Source organism: Myotis davidii, unplaced genomic scaffold (assembly GCF_000327345.1).
Source record: "Myotis davidii unplaced genomic scaffold, ASM32734v1 scaffold228, whole genome shotgun sequence".
In the NCBI taxonomy this organism is placed as follows: Eukaryota; Metazoa; Chordata; class Mammalia; order Chiroptera; family Vespertilionidae; genus Myotis; species Myotis davidii.
In genome coordinates, this window is record NW_006300104.1 from 3,721,283 (window position 1) to 3,744,083 (window position 22,801).

The 22,801-nt window shown below is 52.6% G+C and overlaps 1 protein-coding gene across 1 annotated transcript in view; it reads right to left on the reverse strand.

Annotated features, from left to right (window-relative positions):
* PTPRU (protein tyrosine phosphatase, receptor type U) overlaps positions 1-22,801 on the reverse strand; it is an 83,187-nt gene that overhangs the window by 3,024 nt on the left and 57,362 nt on the right. Inside the window, 12 exon segments of the mRNA XM_006776514.2 lie at positions 4-31; positions 1,359-1,499; positions 3,574-3,747; positions 3,970-4,119; positions 4,597-4,732; positions 6,949-7,103; positions 7,820-7,936; positions 8,019-8,116; positions 8,748-8,784; positions 15,219-15,295; positions 15,798-15,873; positions 16,817-17,007. Coding sequence (XP_006776577.2) covers positions 4-31; positions 1,359-1,499; positions 3,574-3,747; positions 3,970-4,119; positions 4,597-4,732; positions 6,949-7,103; positions 7,820-7,936; positions 8,019-8,116; positions 8,748-8,784; positions 15,219-15,295; positions 15,798-15,873; positions 16,817-17,007 — 1,380 coding nt within the window.

The following is a 22,801-nucleotide window of genomic DNA, read 5'->3' on the forward strand; positions in this document are numbered from 1 at the left end:
GGCCCGGCTCCGGCCAGTACTGCAGGCACGGCTGGCGGCACGGGCAGGGAGACGGGCGCTGAGCGGAGCCTCCGGGCAGCTGCCACTCACCCACCCCAACCTCCACACTTGCGCCGGGACTCCCACGCACCCTGGCCCACCCACTCACTCCGGACTCCTCTTCAGAGCCACCCACCACTCACCCACAACTGCATGCACACCTCAGAGTGGGTGCCCTGGTGCTCTACGGCCACACCTAACACACCTCCACAGGCTGCCTTCGCCCAGGGGTGCCTCATCGGCCCTCCCATCCCTGCAACCCCGCCCCCTGGTCTTCTCTCTCACTACCTCTGCCCCCCAGCATCAGCTCAGACATAGGGTGTCCCTGATGCTGCGACACAGCTCAGCTCCTGCCCAAGATCACTCCATGGAGTGAGGGACCTACACATATCCCCCTCCAGGCCACAGACTCGAGACAGCAGAGGGACAGAGGCGGAAGGGCCCCCCCACACACGCACAAGTGCTCCGGGCTAGTCGGTCCCAGGCCCAGCTTCTAGTCTCAGCTCTTCCTGATTCTGGGCCCATTTTTCTGCCTGTGAAGTGGCCCCATGCGCCTCCCAGACAACTCCAGGCTCCACTGCTTCCCTCTCTGACCACACCTTCCTCTTTACTACCTTCCTCTTTCAGCCGGGGCTTCGGACAAGTCCTCACATTCAGGCCTTTGCACGTGCTGCTCCCTCTCCATGGGTCACTCATCCTCCAACCTCCAAAGCAGCTCTCACCCTCATCATCTTCATCCCTGCCACGTACTGAGAGCCTGTGTACTCGACATGGCCCAGCGCTACGCATCCTACCTACGTCTGACATGGTCCTGACAATAACCCCACGAGCGAACAGGTGCTCTGATGGTGCCCATTTCACAGAGAAGGAAACGAAGGCTCAAACTATCTCCTAGATCGAACAGTCAGAAAGTAAGGAGGCTGGAACTTTTTCTGCCTCAAAGACGCCCCACGATGGGCAGTTTAGTTCAGCAACTCATCGGCTCTGGAAGGAGGCAGCACAGCTCCGTACTTCCCAGCTGTGACCTTGGAGAAGTTGCTTTGCCTCTCTGAGTCTTAATCTTCTCACCTGCAGCCCATAAGTGCAGAGCAGAGTCCCTGGCACAGCAGGGACTTCATAAAAAGCAGCTCTTTTCCTCCAGTCTGACCATCTCATTTTACAGACAAGGAAACGGAGGCCCAGGAGGGAACATGACCTGTCTAAGGCTACTCAACCAACAGGCGGCAGAGCTGGGATCCAACCCCTGACTTTCGAGATGTGCCCCTGAACGCACGGTGGCGTGGGCAGCAGGCAGCCAGTGCGCCCAGCAGGGCCCTCACCCAGGCGGAGTTGGACTGGTGCAACTGGTTGAGCATGACGATGGAGGTGCACCCGTAGTCGTAGACCAGCCTCCAGAAGTCAGGTGTGGTGCTCTGCAGGGGGTGCAGGGTCACGATGAAGGCTGCGCTCCGCGTGTAGCTCTGCAGGGAGACCAGGACTCAGCAGGGTCCCCTCCCCACCACGACAGAGCCCAATCCTCTGCCACAGGCTGATCCTCTCCCCGCCACCCACACAGCTGTGCCCCACAGGACCAGGCTTGCGGCCATTGGCCCATTTCACAGGTTGGCCACTACATTGACACCTGAGCGGGCAGTGTGAACCCCCAGACCTCTCCGGCGTCCAAGCCTATGGCTCCAAGGAACTAAACAGCAAAAGGTTCCCAAATGTGTGACAATGGGAGCTTCGGCCTGGTAGGCAGAGGCTGGCCAAGCCTGCTCTCTGCCTCAGGGCCTTTGCACATGCTATTCCTATTGCCTAGAACAAATTTCCCAAGTGTTTACACGGCTTTCTCCCTCACTTCTTCCTGGTCTTTGCTTAACTGTCACTTCCTCCAAGAGGCCCTCCTTAACCTTAACCTCATCAAAAATACCCACACATGCAAGCCCCCAAAACCCACATTAAATATTTCTTCTGCCTGGTTGATTTCTGTAGCGATTACCAGTGTCTGACATTCTGTTGGATATTTGTTTAATAATTGTCTCAACCTATTCCCCAAATGCAAAGGTTAAGAGATCAGAGATTTGGGACTGTGGCCTGTACCCAGAGGCCCATTCCCACCCAGGGCCAGGGAGCCCCAGTGCGACCCTCCCCAGCTCAGAGACCCACAGGACCCTCACAGAGCCTGCTGCCCAGCCCAGTGTGCAGATGGGCACCCTGGGGCCAAAGAGGGGCTGGGAGGAAGGTCACCGATTCCTAAGTTCCCATCCAAAACTCTCTAGTACCCATGCCCTGCCTCAGGGCCCTGGCCCCCTCAGCATGGGCATGCACACCCACCTACTCATGCATCCCACCAGGCCAAGTGACAATGGCTGGTGGGCCCCTCTCCAGCCGCTCCCTTCAGTGGCTGGGGCTCCTCCTCCCCTGGCCTTAAGCTCACACCGGAAGCCCTTGGGAAGCCAGCACGGGGGCTTCCCTCTTTAGGGAAACTCCCCTGTCCCCCGCACTATACTGCCAAGGGACTCTGCCGGGAGCCAGGCCCCTCTCCCTCATACCTGCTCTGAAAATACCTCCCTCTCCACGTCTCACCTCCATGTGGAGGGACATCAGTGGTCAGCAAATCTGTCACTGGCCCACCTTCCTGCACTCCCCCCATGGCAAGTTTGGGACAAGGACTGAGCATGCTCAGCTCTGCCCCTTCCCCTCTTTTCCCAGGCCTGCCTGTCCTCAGAAAGTGTGCGTTCAACTGCTCCTGCTCCTGCTCCTGCTCCTGCCACATGTAAAGGCCTGTCCCTGGTGGGAAGGGGGGGCCTGTGGCTGCGCAGCTGTATCCAGGACAAGTCTGCCTGACTCGGGAGCGAAGGAGGAGCCAGTCCTTAGCCACATGTCGGAAGTCACATTCTCCGGTTTTATCCAGTCTGTCTCCTGCACCCACCTCTCAGCTGGTTCCATTTGGGAGAGGAAAGGGGTAATGCTCACGGACTCTTCCCTGTCTCCCTCATACAGCAACATCTTGGGGTTACTCCTTGGGGACTAAAGCCCCTGTTCTGCTTGCAACACCCAATGCAGGAGGTGGAGCCCCCTAGCTGAGAGCAGGGGAAGAGGCTTCTAAATGGCTCCTGAGCCCTCAGACCAAGCCAGGGTGGGGCCAGGGAGCAAGTCACCACCCTGCGCCATGTCCTGAGCCCGGCTCCCGCTCAATCACCCCAGCACAAGCTCCCCTGGCTCCAGACTCCAGGTCTCAAATCCCAACCCCAAACCCTCCTATCCTCCCAGCCAAGGCCCCCAAATCACTCCTACCCAGGCCCTGCTTGGTCCTGGAGCCAGCCCTCCCTGGACTCCACCACCCAACCCCGACTCAGGCCAAGCGGGGAGCCTGAGGGGGAGACTGGCTTTGATGTCCTGAATCGAGCTCATTGGGGGTAGAAGAGTCACCCCTGAAAGGGCAAAGGGTCCCAGAACCAGAGCCCTCAGTTCTACTCTCTGGCTCCTGGATGTCCCCACCTGCTGGGGTATGAGGGGGCAGTCCCAGAGCCCACCCCATGCCCGAGCCCTCACATCAGTCAGGGCCGCGTTGATGTAGTTGTTGGGGTCCCCGTCGGTGGAGATGAGGAAGGGCAGGCAGCGGTCGGGCGGCAGGACGTCCATGCTGCGGTTCTTGTCTCGGTTGCGGGGCAGCAGGGCGATGCTGCACTCCTCCACGTCCAGCGTCGGCGTGACCGAGTTCAGCGTCTACAAGGAGTGAGAAGAGGAATGGGGGTGGCATCCAGCCCTTACGGGGCCTCCTCACAGCCCCATGAAGGAAACTGGGCTGAGTTATTCATCCCCTCTCTGACTCCTACAGCCCTGAGGACCTCCAACACACACACACACACACACACACACACACACACACACACTCACAAGCCACACCTACATACCTACACACACCTATACATAACACTCCTGCCCCACCTGGAACTCTTCCCGCAGCTGGGAGGAATTACTCTGAGGGTCAATACGGATCATCTCCTTGTAGGTAGCCTTGAATTCACTGACAGGGATGGTGGTCTCCCCACACAGGCAGGCCTCCAGGATTGCATCATGGATGAAGATATACTGCTCCTAGAACAGGAGAGGAGAATATGAAGAACCAGGAGGGGCAGAGAAGCTAGAAATTTGGGGTGGAGGCAGGAGGAAGCACGCCCAAGGTTGAGGCACGGGTGTGCTGATGTGGAGGTCAGCCACGTGGTACTACAGGTTGGGCCAACCCTACTTGAAACAACCTTCATGGGTACGTTCACTTATATTTCATCCCTATAACAACCCTGTGAGCAGCTCTGACGGTGCGGGCACAGCCCAGAGCCACATCTAGCGAGGGTACAGACAGGTCCTACCTTGACTGCAGAACCTATGACCTTGACCCACTGTTACTTGACCTCACCCAGCAGGACACAGTGGAGCTGAGTCTGGGAGACCCTGAGAGGTTGGCAGGGAGGGGAAAGAATAAGGGGGCATCCTAGGAAGGGGAAAGGCCTGAGGACACCCTTCTGATACCAGCCTGCAGGACTCGAGTCCTGGAGAGGGGGCTGCATCCCCTACCTCAGTCTGGATCATGTTGACGCGCCGGGAGCAGAGGGTCTTCACGCAGTTGTAAATGTCCACGACACCCTCACACTCGGCCATGTCCAGCATCACGTCCAGAACGATGTAGCAGCCTGTGCGGCCAGTGCCGGCGCTGGGGAGAGAATGGCCCGGGCCAGGTCAGGGCCTTGGGAAGGGAGCCCAGGGCCAGGGGGGAGAAAAGAGAGGCACCTGGCCACGTCTCCACCACTCAGGGGAGGGGACACAGAGAGACCTCCTCCCCGGGCAAGGAAGAGCCAGGGAGAAAGCCTCTGGAGAGTGCTGGTGGGAGGTGGTTAGGATAGAGCTGGGGAGGGGCCTCGGAGAAGGAGAGAAGGGAAAGGGGTAGGGAGAACGCAGAGGTGAAACTTAGCAACTTGGATCGGAGGGGAGGGACAAAGGTGATGCTCAGAGCTTAACCCAAGACTGTTCTTGCTCCTGGATATTCCTCCAATCTCCTGCACATCCCTCAAAGCCCCACCCACTCACAACCCTTCCAGCCAACAGCATTCTTTCATGAAAGCACCTTTCCTGCTATCAGCGGTTCTCAACCTGTGGGTCGCGACCCCTTTGGCGGTTGAACAACCCTTTCACAGGGGTCGCCTAAGACCATCCTGCATATCAGATATTTACATTACGATTCATAACAGTAGCAACATTACAGTTATGAAGTAGCAACGAAAATAATTTTATGGTTGGGTCACAACATGAGGAACTGTAGTTAAAGGGCCAGAAGGTTGAGAACCACTGGCTACGTGGTCACTGGTTACGCGACTGTCTCCCTAGCCCGACTGGGAGCTCACCGAGAGCTGGGCTGAGTCTCATCTGTCCCTGGGATCTTCGTGCTGAGCACCAGGTAGAGCAAAGTTCAGGGTGGGAGGCAGGGGGAGGGGGGGAAGGGAGGCCGACAAAGATGACACCAAGATTTCAAGCTTGAAAGTAGCAGTATCGAAGTGTTGTCAGGGACATCAAGCAACTGGGTCCCCCATATACTGCTGGTGGAGGCTTAACTTCGAACAACCATTTCGGAAACCCGGCAGTATCTACGAAAGCTGAATGTTTGCAGACAGCAGCTCCACTCCTACACACAACCCACAGAAATGCGTATGTATGTTGGCCACAACATGCAATAGAATGTCCTTAGCAGCACTATTCCTATAGCTCAAAACTGGAAACCGCCCAAATGCCTATCAACAGCAGAACCAATAAACACATTGTGGTTTATTCATCCAGGCAAATAAGATAAAATATGAATGGAACTTGGGGAACATAAGGTTGAGGGAAAAAATTTAGACACCAAAGAGCACCTGCTGTACCATTCCATTCACACCCAGTTCAAAACACACGCACCACCAACCTATGGTTCAGAAGTCAGGACAGTGATTGGTCAGGACAGTGATTGGTCAGGACGGTGATTGGTCAGAGTGGGAGGAGGGGGTTCAGGGGCCTCTGGGTGCTGGTAACGTTGTTTCTTGATCTGAGTAGTGCTGATTATCCCTCGGGTGTGTGCAACTTATGAAAATTCATGATGTCATATATACACTTATTTGTGCATGTTGCTTCAAGTATATTATTCATGGATGAAGTTTTATTCTAAAAAGATGGTATCCTAAAGAAGCCTAAAGAAACCAAAGAGAAGCTGGTTTGCGGGTGGCAGGGCAGGCGGTGGCATGAGCTCGCTTTGTGGCATCGGGGGAGCTGATAAGAAGCCAAGGAGAGGCTCCAGGACAAGATACAGCTAACCTGGGCCCAGGGGCCACAGGTCAGAGGTAAAGCTCTCCAAGGGGATGGGGGGAGAAGGGAATAGTTGGGGAAGGAACAGGACGGGGCACTGGGCCTCCACGTAAGAGGAAGAAGGAAGATGAGCAGAGGAGGAAGCAGAGCAGAGAGAGGAAGGGCAACTGGGGGTCACGGGACCCAACCAAGGAGAAGTCAGGAGAGCTGTGGAAGGTGGGAAGGCCGAGGGTGAGGAAAGTCCCTGGGTTTGGAGAAAAGAAGAGAAGGCCAAGTCCTTGCTAGCACCTGGGCCACACCTAGCCTGCAGGCGTAGGTGACACTTGCTGAACGGAAACAAACAGAACTTGACCCCGCCTGGTGCCGCCAAGCTCAACGCCTCTAGGTCTCTGGTGTCTCCTGTGTCTGGGCCAAGGGCCTCCCCAGGTTCTGGGAAGGACATGAGGGTGCCAACCTTAGAGCCAAAGTAAAAATGGCCCTTGGGGGTCATTCTCTCCTCTCCTCTATCTCTCGTTAGAATGAACACCCAGCATCCTATAAGGACCTTGAACCAACCCCACTCGCGGCCTCTCTTCTCCTGGACCCCCAGCGCCCCACCTGCAGTGGATGACGATGGGCCCAGCGTCCGGCGGGGTGGAGGCCTTCACGCGCCGGATGAAGGCCAGCAGCCCCGTGGCGTGGTAGGGGACGCCGTGCTCCGGCCACGCTGTGAAGTGGAACTGGCGGACCTCGTGCCGGGCAGAGTAGCCTCTCTGGGGAGACAACAGTAACTGCAGTTAGTCACCCCGGGCATCTATTAGACGCCTGCTGTGTGCCAGGATCTCAATCAGTCCCAAAAATAAACTTAGGAGTGGGTGCTAACGCTCCTGGTACAAGCGAGGAAACTAGGCTCGTGGAGGAGAAAGCCCTTGCCCCAGGTTAGCTACCCAGGACTTGGGCGGGTCTGCCTGATGCCTGCCCCTGCGCCAGTGAACACCTACCTCTCACACCAGATTGTTGTTCTGACGCTCGGCTCTCAGTCTAAGACGAAGACCAGAGGGTTTACAGAGGATCAAATGGGATCATGTATGGGAGGGCTTGTCCACAGGCCCTGTGGCCTCTCATGAGTGATGTCACCACCCTGAGCCTCACTTTCCTCGTCTGTAAAATGGGGCTAATGGGAAATGCCTAAGCCTAGAGCTTTCGGGGCTGAAACAGCATGTGTGACACTCTCAGCAGTGTCCCGTACACAGTAAGACCAACAACCAGCAACTATCGCAGCATCTTCATACCTTGACTTCCGCATGGAGTCGCCAGCAAAGACAGCTTCTCGCCCTATCACGGTGCTCCCAGCAGGTACCAGGCAGCTGCCTAGTGGGAGGGCAGCAATGCCCTCCCCCCTCCTGCTCCTGGGCTGGGGGAGGTGGGGAGGTGGGCTCTGCCCCGCCCCATCAGGCACCCCCCAGTCATCAGGTGACAGGAGACTCACCCGCTCCAGGGCAAAGGTGCGCACAACGTATTCTGCTAGCGTCTCCGTCTTCACCAGCGTGATCTTGATGTCCCCGTACATGTCCGAGTCTTCCGGCCAGTAGCGCGAGCACTTCACCTGGAGTCCCCACGGGGCAGGCTCAGCGGGCTCTTTGCTGCCCCCTCGGCCTGCCATGCCCCTCGCCCCACAGCCCGCTTACCCTGCCCACTTCCACCAGCTTGGTGATCATGACGATGCTCGAACAGTGCTCCTGCCACACCAAGCGCCAGAAGTCGTAGACCATCTCGGGCTTCGGCCCTGGAGGCACAGAGGGTGCTTGTCCCTGAGGCAAGGTCTCCATCCAGGGCCAGCACCCCCACCGCCCGGCATCAGCATTCCTGGCCAAGAGGCTCCTGAGTCCCAAGGGGGGCTTCATGCACACACCACCCACACCCCCACCAACTGTCAACTCAGGCCTGGAGGGCCCTGGGGACGGGGAGAACCAGGGAGGGCCTGGCTAGGGACCTGGGTCATCTTGAGAGGAACCCAGTAGGCAGAGCTGGAGGGCCATGGCCCAAGTCTCCAGAAAGGATGGACAAATGCACAGTCAGAAGGAAAAGACACAGCCAGAGGGACCCAGGCGGCCCCCAGACTGGGGCACAACCCACAGCTCGGAGGTGCTGATACTGGTGTCTCCCTTTGCATGCACCACCTTGGGGACAGACAGATGGACAGGGAGCTACAGATGGACTGGGCACATCAGGAAGACATAAGCACAGGCAGGTACAAACTAACAGCCAGATTCCAGAAGATACAGCCAGGTTGGAGCTCAAACAGACAGAAACAGCAGAGAGACAGAGTCAAGCAGTTCAGTAGGGGAGACAGGAAGGTGGCTGAGGGCGTTCGGCACACGGGGGCACGGGGGCACACGGGCAGACGTGCCAGGTACCTTGAGTGGCTATGAAGTGGTTTGATCTGTGATAACCCTGGAACAAAGAAGAGGGAACAGTGAGACCTCAGGGTCTCCTCCGCCCTTCTCCCCAGCACAAGTACACCCCACCCCCAGCACTGCCCCTCCCTTTCCCCAGGACTTCCTGTCCCACCAGTCCCCGAGCAAGAAGGGAAAAGCAGCTGGGACACCAGTGTCTTGGGTCTAGATCAGCGGTTCTCAACCTGTGGGTTGTGACCCCTTTGGCGGTCAAACGACCCTTTCACAGGGGTCGCCTAAGACCATCCTGCATACCAGATATTTACATGATGATTCATAACAGTAGCAACATTACAGTTATGAAGTAGCAACAAAAATAATTTTGTGGTTGGGTCACAACATGAGGAACTGTATTTAAAGGGCCAGAAGGTTGAGAACCACTGGTCTAGACCCATCTTGGCTGTGTGACCCCAGGGAGGACAAATTCCTTTTATGGGCCTAGAGGGTCTCCCCATCCATAAATTGGGAACAGTTATCCACAATCTGCTGGCGACCCAGCTGTTGTTTGGAGAAAAATAAAATCCAGGGTGATCCTGCCCTGTCCCCAAAGCCCCAGAGGCCCCAAGCAACCCCAGACCCAGGGCTGGGTCTTGTCAGCGATCCCAGCCCACGCGAGGCGACCAGAAGGGAGAGCGCCCCGGCTACTTTAGTCACCCAGAGCTTGGGGGCCCAGAGGAAGGCTTCAGGTTGGGAGCAAATGAACACGGGTTACTCGTGGTTCTTATAAATATTTTTTAAATCCTTAAAAATCAGTAATAAATTTTGAGACCCTATTAAGGCCACCTACTGTGCTAAGCACTTTACCTGAATTATCTCCCACTAGAGATGCCAAGAGCTACTTCATCCTCCATGCCCAGGGCCCTCGGGCAGAGAAGAGGCACCGGCCAGGCCCCACCCCTGCCTCACCCTGCCCCAGGGCCACAGCTGCCCAGGGGGTCCTGCCCAAACGAGATACCCGGGGTCTCAAAGGGTACGGGATTACATATAAGAAGTCCTGCAGGGCTGGAGCAAGAGAAAACCACCAAGGTCAGCCACTTGTCTCAAGCTCATGCCCTCCCTGAACTCCTCCACCCCAGGCCCAAGGAGCTCTGGAGCCAGACCACCAGGGTTCAAACCCCAGCTCTGTGGAGCTCTTGCTAACTTGTGTGCCCTTAGGCAAATCGCTTCACCTCTCTATGCCTCGATGTTCACATCTATACAACGGGAAAGACTCCAGTATCTACTCTACTTCCTCGGGCTGTTGTGAAGAGTGAAGTAACATGTCAGGGTTTGGCACCAAGGCAAGCACAGTGTCAGCACTTAATCAACATAACTATCATTATTACGACTACTTCAAAGGTCAAAGAGTATCTTATCTTTCAAGATCCAAATAGTGTGGATGTCAAGAATTTCTGGGGCAGAAGGTGGTTTATTGTGAGGTTAAGAATCTTATCCTTGGAGTCAAGTGGACCTAGTTCTTGTCACAGCTCTGCCAAGTAGTAGCTATGTGACTCTAGAGCAGTGGTTCTCAACCTTCCTAATGCCGCGACCCTTTAATACAGTTCCTCATGTTGTGGTGACCCCCAATTTCATTGTTACAAATTGAACATAATTAAAGCGTAGTGATTAATCACAAAACAATATGTAATTATATATGTGTTTTCCGATGGTCTTAGGCGACCCCTGTGAAAGGGTCGTTCGATCCCCCAAAGGGGTCGCGACCCACAGGTTGAGAACCGCTGCTCTAGAGACTAAAGGGCACTTCTCAGCCACATGTGCACCTGGGGACCCAGATAAAAGGCAGATTCTGCTGCAGAAGATCTGCGGTGGGGCCCGGAACCGTGCATTTCCAAATACCTCCCCGGTGGTGCTGATGCTGGGCCTCAAAACACTGCGTAGCCAGACTCTCAGCCCCTCTAAGCTCGGTTCTCCTCGGCATAATAGGAGACATGCACCTCAGCCCACAACACAGTCAAAGACACCAATAATGAAAAGCCGCCCAGACTCACTCAGCCCTCAGTACCGGGCTCCTCCCGGTCTAGCCCAATGCCCTTCTGCTGTCTCCCGAGCCATTGTCTCTGCTCTGAGTCAGCAGAGCTGCTGGGCAGCTGGGGTGAGAGGGGAGGGCCCAGCGAGGGTGCCACCAGTGCTGCCCCCTCCCCAGTGCCGGTCAAGCTGGGAACAGGCTACTCCACCTAAAATAAAACCCACTTGCCTGAGAGCCCACATGGGAGCAAGAGCCTCTTCAGATCCATCCGTCTCTCTCTCTCTGCAGGGCCCAGCACCCACCCACACGCTAGTCAGCAAATGCAAGTTTTTAAACAGATAACCCTCAATATATGCGCATTACCTTTTTAATTGTGAACATGCATTATTGCATAATTATATTACATAGAGGACAGTGAAGTAGAAAGTTTAAAACAATCAGATTTAAAGGAAGAGAAGGGATCCATCTGGAGCAAACCCACTTCAGAGACCAGCATGGGAGAGAGAGCTCTGGTCCTCACACTCCAGGGCATCAGCTTGTCCTAGGAGCCTGACCCCGCACCCACCCCTCCCTGCAGCCTCCAAGCAGGTAGAACTGGGAAACCGACCACTGGCATCATGGGTGAGACCCCCAGGGCTCCTGATGCTCCGCAAAGGGGAAGAACCACAGTCCAGTGTGAGGATTGAGGGCTCAGGCTGGGGTGGAGGCCCGGCTCCATGCAGTTGTGAACAAGTCACCTAACTTTTCTAAGTCTTGATTTTCTCATCTGCCAAACGTGGTCCCCCAGCTAGCAGAGTGCGGTGAGGATGATATGCTAGCACAGCACGGCAGCACTCATGTTGACTGCTGTGTGAAGCCTTTAAGCCGAGGCTTCTGAGGGTGTTTCTTAAGGGTCTGACAACAAAGAGCCAAGAGGGTGGGGCTGTGCGTTGTGTGGAAACAGGGCATACAGAAGTATAACCACCTATATTCATCACCTCTTAATGGAGGCGCGCGGGCCGAGTGCAGCCACTGCACTTCGTGGGTCTAACGCCCCATTTAAATTTGGGAACCTCACAGAATAAGCACCCCCAATGTAAGGGGGTGTCTGGGAGCACATCTGCAGTAACTGGTCACCTCCAACAGATGCGACTGCAGGGAACTTTCACTTTACATTAGGCATCTCCGTGTTGTCTGATAATGAGCCATATTTTTGCAATCATAAAGAAAAATCAAGAAAAATATTTTTTAAAGAAATGAGGAAATTAAAATAGAAAAGGTATCCACAAAATAGCAAGCAATCCCATTAAGCATCAGATATTATGAAAATAATCTATACTAATAAAAGGGCAATATGCTAATTAGACTGGGAGACCTTCTGGGAGATCTTCTGGACATCCTTCCGGACAAAACCATGGTGACGGGGCCAAAGCAGAGGCGGTTAGGAGCGATTAGGCCAGGAGGGGAAGGCAGTTGGGGGTAATCAGGCCAGCGGGGGGGCAGTTGGGGGCAAGCAGGCTGGCAAGGGGAACAGTTGGGGTTGAGCAGGCCAGCAGGGGGGGCACTTGGGGGCCATCAGGCCAGCAGCGGGGGGCAGTTGGGGGCAAGAAGGCCAATGGGGGGGAGCAGCTGGAGGGGAGCAGGCCAGCAAGCAGAGTGGTTAGGGGCGAGCAGGCAGGCAGGTGAGCGGTTAGGAGCCAGCAGCCCTGGATTGTGAGAGGGTTGTCCGACTGCAAGTCAGACATCCCCAAAAGGGTCCTAGATTGGAGAGGGTACAGGCCGGGCTGAGGGACACACACCCCTGTGCACGAATTTTGTGCACAGGGCCACTAGTATATCTATAAATCAAATCGGAGGATCACTAGATGAATTTGGGGTTTTTTTATGGTCTTAAAGGCCCAAAGATGACACAATTTCTTAAAAATAGAATAGCCAAACTGCTCCCCCAAAATAAAACATTCAAATCAGGGCTAAATTGAGGGCAAAGTGGTTGGTGTTGAATTCAAGCAAACTCATCACTAAGGGATTGGAACACCAGGGAAACTAGTTTTAAGGGGACTGACCATGGCTGTCCTTGCTTCCTTGAAAAACAATCCTGACCCCGAAGCAGCAGAGACAGGGCCCCCAGGCAGCTCCCCCTGCCCATCCTTCCCAGGGCCCCCGAAGGTGTGGCTAGTGAGAGGACTGGGGCACAGCACGGGCTGGAGGACAAAGATGACAGAAGGTGGTAGCTGGTGCATAACAGGGCCTGCGGGAGCACCCAACCCTGCTGCCCACCGCAGGGCACTGGAGGACGGCAGGGAGCTGCTTACAACAGGGACAGTGTCGAGTCGGCAGCCCTGGGCAGCCCCCGGCCAGGCTGCTGAAATGGACGGTTGGTGTGGGGCACACAAGTGAAGGGAGAGAGGACAGAGACCAGAGACCGAGAGAATCTGAGATACAACCGGTCAGACAGACAGGAGGAAGAGGAAACGGGGAAGGGGAGATATACTTACTTCACGGTTTATCCGAATCTTAATGATTCCAGTGAGGGAACAGTACAAAGCAAAAAAGACAGATGTTAGGCCAGAGGCAGATGGAGGTGGACGGAGCACAGAAGTGGCCAGAATGGGCGATGCAAGCAGGGGAGGCAGAGCGGAGGCGGTGGAGGGGCGCAAAATGCATAATAGCATCTTTTCTGATGACCTGTGGACCTCTTTGTAAAGTAAAGTAAAATTAATTGGAGCATAGTGTGAGGGACTTAGGACAGGAATGGAGAATAAGGTGGACAATGCCATTCTCTAGTTTTTTCCTTCATATCCATTTACCCATTTCCTCCTCCTTTATTTTGCTTCTATTCTTGCTACTAGTAATACATTCATACAGTAATAGAGGTGAAAGGGGAGTTTAATTATATAATCCTGATGTCAGGGAGGGGTAGTGGCATGTCCCTGCTGGGGCCCAAGAAGAAGCCAATTGGGACCTTGAGGAGATCGAGGAAAGGTCTGTCATCAAAGTTGCTTCAGTCTGAGAAGCCAGGCCCCGCCCATATCCCAGCCAGGAGAGAGGATGGGAGGTGGGGAGAAGGCAAGGCATTCTGGGAAATAGAGCTTAGCTTGCCCGGCCCCCAGGAGGGGGTGAAGAACAGGGAGTAGAAGGTCATCTCCAGAATCCCCAACTACCCCACCTCCCAAATGCACCCCTTCCTCCTCCTACACACCTCAGGCCTTCGCTCACGCTCCTCCCTCCCTGGGGTGTCCTTCCCTCTCCTCTGAGGCCGCCCAAAGCCAGGGAAGCCCTCCTTCCTCCAGGCAGCCGACCAGGGCTGACCGCGGCTGTGTGGCCCTGCCACTAACCTGCTGTGGGACCCGGGAAAGTCCTCCTCTTTTCTGGCCTGCGCTTTCCCCTCTGATCTGACACTGAACTTGTGTATATAGTTATGTGTCTCCCCAACTAGAACGTGCATGTTCAAGGAGAGCAGGCACCGTGTCTGCTTGTTCACTACCGTATCCCTGGTGTCCAGCACAATGCCTGGTACATGGTAGGTGCTCAAATTATATCTGCTAAGCGAATCAATGATTCTCCCCCACACCTGGCGTGCTACAGGGTGAGGGAGTCTGACCAGTGTCTTGTCTCACCCTCCGCCATATGTGGGAGTAGACTTGTCACCCCTTCTTCACACCCAGCCCCGACCTCCTAGCTGCCTGCCCTGTCTCTGGCCCCTCCCCCCTGCCCCCCCCCCTTCCCATCCAGCCAGACCCACTTGCTGCAGTGATGGCAGGAGGGCCTCACAGTTCGCAGCCAAGGCTTTGGAGGCACAGGCTGAGATCTGAGCCCCTTCTTGACCGAGGCACTAGCTGTGTGACCCAGGAGAGGGAGCCTCACCTCTCTGAGCCCCAGAGTCCTCACCTGTAAAGGGAGGTCATGATGCTAACGACGTCCCAGGGTGGTTGCAGGGGTTGTGTAAAATTAAATATTTGGTATAAAGTGCTTAGCACAGTGCTTGGCATACAGTACGTGCTGAATAAATATGAATTCTTATCCTTAGGTACCACTCTGATCACGGTCAAAACTTTTAACAGCTCCCTGGTGCCCCTGGGGAAAGGCCCCAATTCCTTCACCTGTCATTTGAGGCCTTCACTCCAGCCCCTGCCTACCTTCAGCCTCACTGTGTGTCATGACAATCCCAGCTCCAAGCCCCTTGGGCCCTCACCGAGAGCGGATCCTTCCTCACGGCTGGGCCTCGCTGTCTACCCTCCTCCCTTTATGCTGCGTCTCTGAGGCCGCCATCTCTCAGGCCAAACCCCGAAGTCTGCAGGAGGCCTTCCTGATGACTGCGCCCACTCTGTCCCCCTGCTGAGCTCCCTGGCACTGATGCAGGAGACAGGGGCGCTCAGAACCCAGCCATTTGGATCCCCACATATCCCGACAGGTTCTGCCCCGCAGGGACAGGGAGCCTGGAGTGGGCAGGGCCAGGTCAGCAGAGATGGCGGGGGAGAGGCACTCACGTCTATGTAGTTGGCGTTAATGTAGTCAGCATCCGGGTCTCCCAGCATCGGGTGGAGCTTCACTCGGTGCCGATCATCTGGAAGCAGAGAGCAGAGGCCAGGGGGTGGGCAGGGGCTGAGCTGGGGAGCCCGAGCAGGTGCTAAGGGGAAAGCCTTCCTGGAAGCCAGACATGGGGTACAGGCAAGGCAGCCAGGAAACTGACCAATAGGTCTGTAGACCACAAGGGACAGGACAGGCCAGTGGTTAGCATCTGGGCTACAGCATCATGAAGGCCAGAGGTCGTGTGCTACACAGACAAGTATTAGCTTTGTGACCTTGGGCAAGGACCTTGGGCAAGGACCTTAACATCCCAGCCCCGGGATGTTCACGGGAGCCAAGCCTCAGTTTCCTTACCTGTAAAGTGGGGTTATAATATGTCCCACGTGACAGAGTTATTAAGAAAAGTGAGGTAATGGGTGTAACTCTCAGCACACGGCTGTGCACATGGTAGACACTCAATACATGGCTCCCTCTGGCTGTCCTCCCCTTCCTACCCCCCCGCCACTGCCCCAGACCCCGGGCCCCTCCCCAGGACTCACAGGCAGGCAGGGGCTCCTGCCGGCTGCCCTTGACCTTGTCTTTCTTCTTTGTGGCATCCCAGCCTTCAAAGAAGCTCTGCCAGAAGGGAAAGTGGAAGTCAGTGGGGAGAGAAGCCCTCCACTCCTAAGAACCCTATCCTCTCAGCGGATGCTGGTGGGACCATGATAAGGGCCAGGTTTGTGGTTAAACTTAGAGCCTAAGATAAAGTCACTGTAAATCCCTTTATCAGCTTGGTTCAAAACCAAGCAGCGGTGGGGAAAGAGAGAGTGAGAAAAGGGGGAAAAACGAGAATTCAGAGACATTTTAAGATAAGAATCAGGTTTAGGTTAAATCCAGGTTTGAGTTGGGAAATGAGGTAAAAGTAAGGGTCAAATTAAGATTAGGAAAAGGGTGGTGTCAGACAGAGTCCAGAGCAGTGGTTCTCAACCTGCCTAATGCCGCGACCCTTTCATACAGTTCCTCATGTTGTGGTGACCCCCAATTTCACTGTTACAAATTGAACATAATTAAAGCATAGTGATGAATCACAAAAACAATATGTAAGTATAGATGTGTTTTCCGATGGTCTTAGGCAACCCCTGTGAAAGGGTAGTTCGACCCCCAAAGGGGTCGTGACCCACAGGTTGAGAACCGCTGGTCTAGAGAGAGGGAGGATGGATTCAAATTAGAGTTAAATGGAGCTTAGGATGACAGTCAGGGTCAGAGTCAGACTGGGGGTTTGAGGTCAGGGTCAGTGTTGGTGGTCAGGTTCCTGTTAGGAATAGGATGAGGAGCTTGATCAGAATGGAAATGAAGTTAAGATTCAAGGTCAGATATCAAGTCAGGGTTAGGAGACAAGTGAGAAATCAGATTAAGTCTGAGATTAGGATCAAGGTCAAGTAAAAGAAGTTAAATTAAGTTGGGGACCATCAGAGCAAGAGTCCCTTGGGAGGGGGCTGAGGGGCGGCAAGGGCAGGGTGCACAGGGAGGAACAGGCGAGGCCCTGGTGAGGGGCCCTGGCTGGCCTGGGGCCCTGCACCTCGTACTCCTGCTTGAAGCCATAGCCCTCGGCCGTCTTCATCTGGTTGATGTGCTGCAGGAGGTCGGCCACACGCACCGCAGGATGCAGCTGCCCCGTGTGATACGGGGAGCCCTTCCGGCCACACGGACGCCGCGGTGAGCCCCCCAGCAGGCTGCTGGCCTCAGTGACCCCATTGCCGCGCTGGTCCCCTGCAGATGGAGATAGGGAAAGGGGTTCCTGACACACACAGGCCCAGCCTGGGGAGCCCTTGAGGGACTAGAGGAGCCAGGGAAGGAGGGAGCATGGGCAACGTGGAGGATGGGGTCCTTCCTCGCTCTTTCAGGGAACAATCTGGAACTCTGGCAACTCCCAGCAATTACCCCCATTCAAAGAAAAGCAAATCCCAAAACTCAAAGATAAGCAAATCCCAAAATTAGCAGCTGAGGCCACCCCCTCTGCAGATTAACGCAAGGCACCTGAATAGAGACGTTTTCCCTGTGCAAGCATTTCCATTGTCAGTCTGTGCAGCAGCCTCAGCCAATCAGGGAACGGGTGGAGAGGTTCCCTGTGCCCCCCAATAAAACTGTACCCTCCCCCCTGACCAACCCACTCCCTGGCTCTTCCGGTCCGTCCCTCCAAGGATGTCCCACCTGGTCCCTGAGATCAGGTCCTGGGATTGAGAAAACAGTCCACTCAATCCTCCCACCTTCAGACACTCACTCCCGCACACTTACTTAACACTCCTTTCCCTCCTGTCCTGGGTAGGGGTGGAGGACTCTAGGCCGGCTCCCCAAATTTCTCACAGCTACTCTCTGCCCGGGTCTGAACTGGCAGAGGAGAGTGGGGAACTGCCAGTGGGGCCTACATGCCAGCTCCCACCCTTCCCTCTGCCTTCACACATGCTGTTCCCTCTGCTCCCAACACCCTTCCCCTCCTGTTTTTGCCTCGTGAACTCACACTCATGCTTCAGATCTCAGCCAAATGGTGCCTGGCCTCTAATTCCTACTCACGACTCACTGATAGAATGAATGAATGAATGAATGAGCACCGGGCACACCCTGCACACCCCGACTTCCCCAAACTCCAGTCCCTGTCCCTTCAAATCAGAAGACTGCCGGGCCCTGCTTGGGCCCCCCTTCCTGGGCTGGGTTTGAAAACTGGCTTTAGGGGCTCCAAGCAGAAAGGCAATTTCCAAGGCAGGGCTTATACGTTTCTCTTCTCTCAAGAATCAAAGTCCTGAGCTGCTGCCATTCAATGTCGGAAAACAATTGCTTCACATCTTTTGTCCCGATTTCCAGTTGCTTACAGCCGGAGAGCAAGTCGAGTGCCTGTTACGCCATTGTGGCCAGATGCCCAAACCCTTAATTTTACAGATGAGGAAACTGAAGTCCAAAGATGAGAGACTTGCCTAATGCAGCCATTGCCAAAGTGTGTTCCAGAAAATACTAGTCATGTCACATGACTAAGTGGTATTCCATTAAAAAGAGGAGGAGGAGGAGGACAAAGAGGGGTTCTACATTTTAAGGAAATCTTTGAAATTCTGGTTTAAAAATAATAAGCAAGGGGGTTCCATCATGTAATGGTTAGCACTCTAGACTCTAAAAATAATAAGCAGGTTTTTTCCCTGTAAGACCTGTTTAGGGCTTCCAACATGGTAGTGTGCATTTTAAATCTCCAAGAGTGGGGCGGATACAGCAATGTTTCACCACCGGCCTGCACCGCGAGAGCTTTTTTGTTTCATGAAACGCCCTCAGGGAACACAGTGTAATGTGGCGATTAAGAGACAGGCTCTGGAGTCAGGCCGCAGATCAAACCCCAGCTCTGCCGGTGACCTTGGGGATGTCACTCTCTCCGAATTGTCACTTTCATGCGTCAAATGAAAAAACAAAGACCTGTTACTCTCCAACCTGATGATGTAAGTATTAAATAAGAGAATGTGCGTGAAGCACGCAGCCCCGTGCCCGGTACATGATGAGCGCCTGCAGATGGCAGCTATTGACTTAGGAGTAGTTTCCAGAAAAGGGAGGAACCCGTGAGTCTCAGAGAGCCGCGGCAGCTGGCTGACAAGAGGAGGCCTTCCTGCCTTAGTCCCGCTCCGCTGTAGGACTCAGTCCAGGACCTGACAATTCTAAACTGCACTACAGCAAACACACAATTGCAAAGCTTTCTAAACAAAGGATTTCTGCTGGTTCGAAGAACTCCAAGATGGGAGGGGGACAGGGAGGGGGGAGGATCCCTAGTGCTCTTTGTGGAAACCATGCCAACAGCTCTATGGAGGACTCTCCCGGGAGAGAAGAGGGTAAAGGAGGTGATGGGGAATCCAGCAGCTCATCCCAGAGACCCTGAAAGTTGGGCAGCCTGACGCAGCCTCACAAGGAGGCACGATCACAATGGCTGAATGGCCAGGCCCAGAGGCTCTGAGGGTTCTCATAGGCAGGATTTCAGAGACAACATCCCAACACCCTGGGAACATTCACTGCCCGCCTGCCACCGTGTGCTCAGCACGAGAAGCCCCGATTTTAACATGTGCACACTGAGCATGCATCCAAATCAACATGGCTTTCTGTCCTAAACCCCCCAGATCTGGCCTACACTGTTTGGGAAAGAAAAGAAGAAAGTGGAGGCTAGAACAGGGTGGGGCCTGGATAAATAGAGAGAAGGCGCTGAGGCTCAGCTCCGGTCTCCAGAAAATTCCTTAAGTTCCCCTGCTGTCACCTCTTCACCCAGGTCCTGCATCCTACCTTCAGTGCCCACTCCCTCCTCACCATCAGTCAAATCTTACCCATCTCAGCCGAAAACCTGGCCACCCCTGCCCAAAGGTGCATCTTCTCAAAACCCTGGCAGTATTGGTAGTCCCCACCACCCACCTGGCGATTTCCCCATCACCCACCTGGTGATTAGCCTGGCACTGACTTCCCTGGCTCGGCCTTGTCTCCCCAGCCCATCAGTGAGTTCCTTGGGAGCAGAACCCGGGTTTCCTACCTCTGGGTCTCTCAACAGGACACAGCAGCAAGATGTGCGCCCCCATCACCCTCCCCTCCCACTCTCCCCAACACCCACTGGAGTTTTCAGTCTGATCAGACCTCTCCTTGCTTTCCATAAAGATTATATGCCCACCCCCGTGCATTTGCACGTGCTGTTCCTCATCCACGAACGCCCTTTCTTCCCCATCACTGCCTGTCCAAATCATACCCATTGCTCAAGGCCTAGCAGGATACAGTAGAAACAGAAGTTTGCAACTCAGAAAGACCTGCATTTAAATCCTGGCTATGCCACTTCCTGGCTCTTTGACCTGGACAAGTGACTTTGCCTCTTGGAGCTTCTGTTTCCTTGTTTGTAACATGAAGGGTTGCTAACAGCTACCACGCACTGCGGTGAAAATTTAAGGAGGGAGGCCACAGAGAGAACATGATGAGGAACTACATGTCCATGAATTTGAAAACTTGAATGAAATGGACAAACTCTTAGAAAAAAATTAACTTACTAAAAGTGGCTCGAAAAAGAAATCAAGAGCTTCAATAATTCTTTACTCCTTTAAATAAGTTGAATTAAAAGTTTAAATTTTTCATAGAGAAAAGAACGGAAAGAGATTGTCTTACAGATGAATTCCATCAGACTTTCAAGGAGACATTTATTCCGATCTTCCATGATAAAGAAAAAAGAAAAGAAACTTCAATGCATTTTATAAGACTAATGGAATTTTGATGTCAGAAACCAAAGATAGTACAATCCCACTCAGAAATACAGCTTTAAAATCTTGAACGATATTATAATTATACTGAATCCAGCAATACGTAAAAAATCTAATGCAACATGGCCAAGTTGAACTTATCTCAGGACCCAAAGGTTACTTTAACACTAGAAAAGCTAAATGTCACTTGCCTCATTAACAAGGGAAAATATGTCAATAAGGCAGAAAAAAGGATTTGGTAAGTTTAATGCCCATTTAAAATAAAATGTCCTAGCAACCTAAAACTGAAGGAACTTTGTTAATCTGATAAAACGTTTCTACCAAAAACTATAGTCAGTGTCATTCTCAGTGTTTAATGTTAAGAAGCACTCCTTTTAAAATCAGGAAAATGTTACAAGAATTCCAGCTATTACTACTTCCATTTAACACAGTACGAGAGTTCCCAACCAGTGCTATTCAGAAAGACAAGAGGGAAAGGAGTGAGAAATAAAGAAGAAACAGAACTGTCAGTATTTGCAGTTCTTATGATTGTACTGAGAAAATCTGGAATATTCTACAAACAAATTATAATTAATGAGAAATTTTATCAAAAAGTATGCATATGAGATCTAGTTACATACAGAAATCAACTACATCGTCTATACAAGCAACAATTAGACATGTAATATTTAAAAGTATACCATTTGTACCGGGAAAACTGGATAGCCACAAACAAAAGAATAAAGTTGGATCCTTATCTAACACCATAGACAAAGCTTAAGTCAAAATGGATCAAAGACCTAAATGTGAGACCTAAAGCTTTATTATAAAACTCTTAGAAGAAAATGTAGGGTGGCAATGATTTCTAAAAGGCACATGCAATAAAAAATAAAAAAACAAAAAGAACACAAAAAAAAGGACTTCATGAAAATTTTAAATGTTTGTGCACCAAGAGATACTATTCACAAAATAAAAAGGTAACCCACAGAATGGGAGAAAATATATGCAAATCAGATATCTGAGAAGGAATTAATATCCAGACTATAGAGAGAGAGTGTCTAAAACTCAACAACAACAATAACAACAAAAACCTGATTCAAAATGGGCAAAGGGCTTGAACAGTCATTTCTCCAAAGAAGATGACAGCACATGCACAACATTTGACACTAGGGACATGCAAATCAAAACTCCGCGATCCCACCCACTCTCCTTAGATGGCATTTATCAAAAAAAAAAAAAAGCAGAAAATACAAGTACTGGCAAGAATGTGGAGAAACTGGAACCCTGGTACACTGTTGGTGGGAATGTAAAATGGTATAGCCACGTGGAAAATATGGCGGTTTCTCAAAAAAAATATTAAACATAGAATTACTTTATGATCCAGCAATTCCATTTCTGGATATAGATTAAAAAAACAAACAAACACACAAACTGAAAGCAGGGTCTCACAGACATCCATGTTCGTAACAGTATTATTCACAATAGTTTAAATATAGAAACAACCCAAGTGTCTATTGACAGATAAATGGATTTTTAAAATGTGATTTCTATATACAATGGAATATTATTCAGCCTTTAAAGGGTGGGGGGGCAGATTTTGAAAGATGCTACAAGATGGAGAAACCTTGAGGACATTATGCTAAGTAAAAGAAGCCAGTCACAAAAACACAAACACTTATATGAGATAATAGAATAGTCAAAATCATAGAGACAGAGGGTAGAATGGTGGCTGCTAGAGGCTGGGAAGAGAGGGGAAGGAGGAGTTATTATTTAAGGAGCACAGAATTTCAGTCTACAAGTGAAGAGAGCTATGAAGGTGGATGGTGGAAATTCTGCACAACACTGTGAATGAATTTAATACACTGCACTGTACACTTAAAAATGGCTAAGATGGTAAATTTCATGTTATGTGTATTTTACTACACATGCACAAAGAAGGTATCATTTGCAGTATAAACAAAAAATATAAGGGACCTGTGGATATACCTAACAAAAACGTATAAGATTTTGTGGAAAGAATAGTTGAAAGACATTCAGGACCTAAATAAATGGGGTGATATCCTATCAAAGTGTCTGGTCATCCGGTCAGCCATTCAACCAATCAAAGCGTAATATGCTAATGATATGCTAAGGTCACCCAACAGCTTGCTATGATGTGCACTGACCACCAGGGGGCAGACGCTCCAACTGATAGGTTAGCTTGTTGCCAGGGTCTGCTGATCAGGACTGAGCAAGATGGGCCGGACACACCCTGGAGCCATCCTGCATGGTCCCTCTCTGGCTGGCCAACCTCCCACGTTCCTCCCCAGCCCTGATCGTGCACTGCTGGGGTG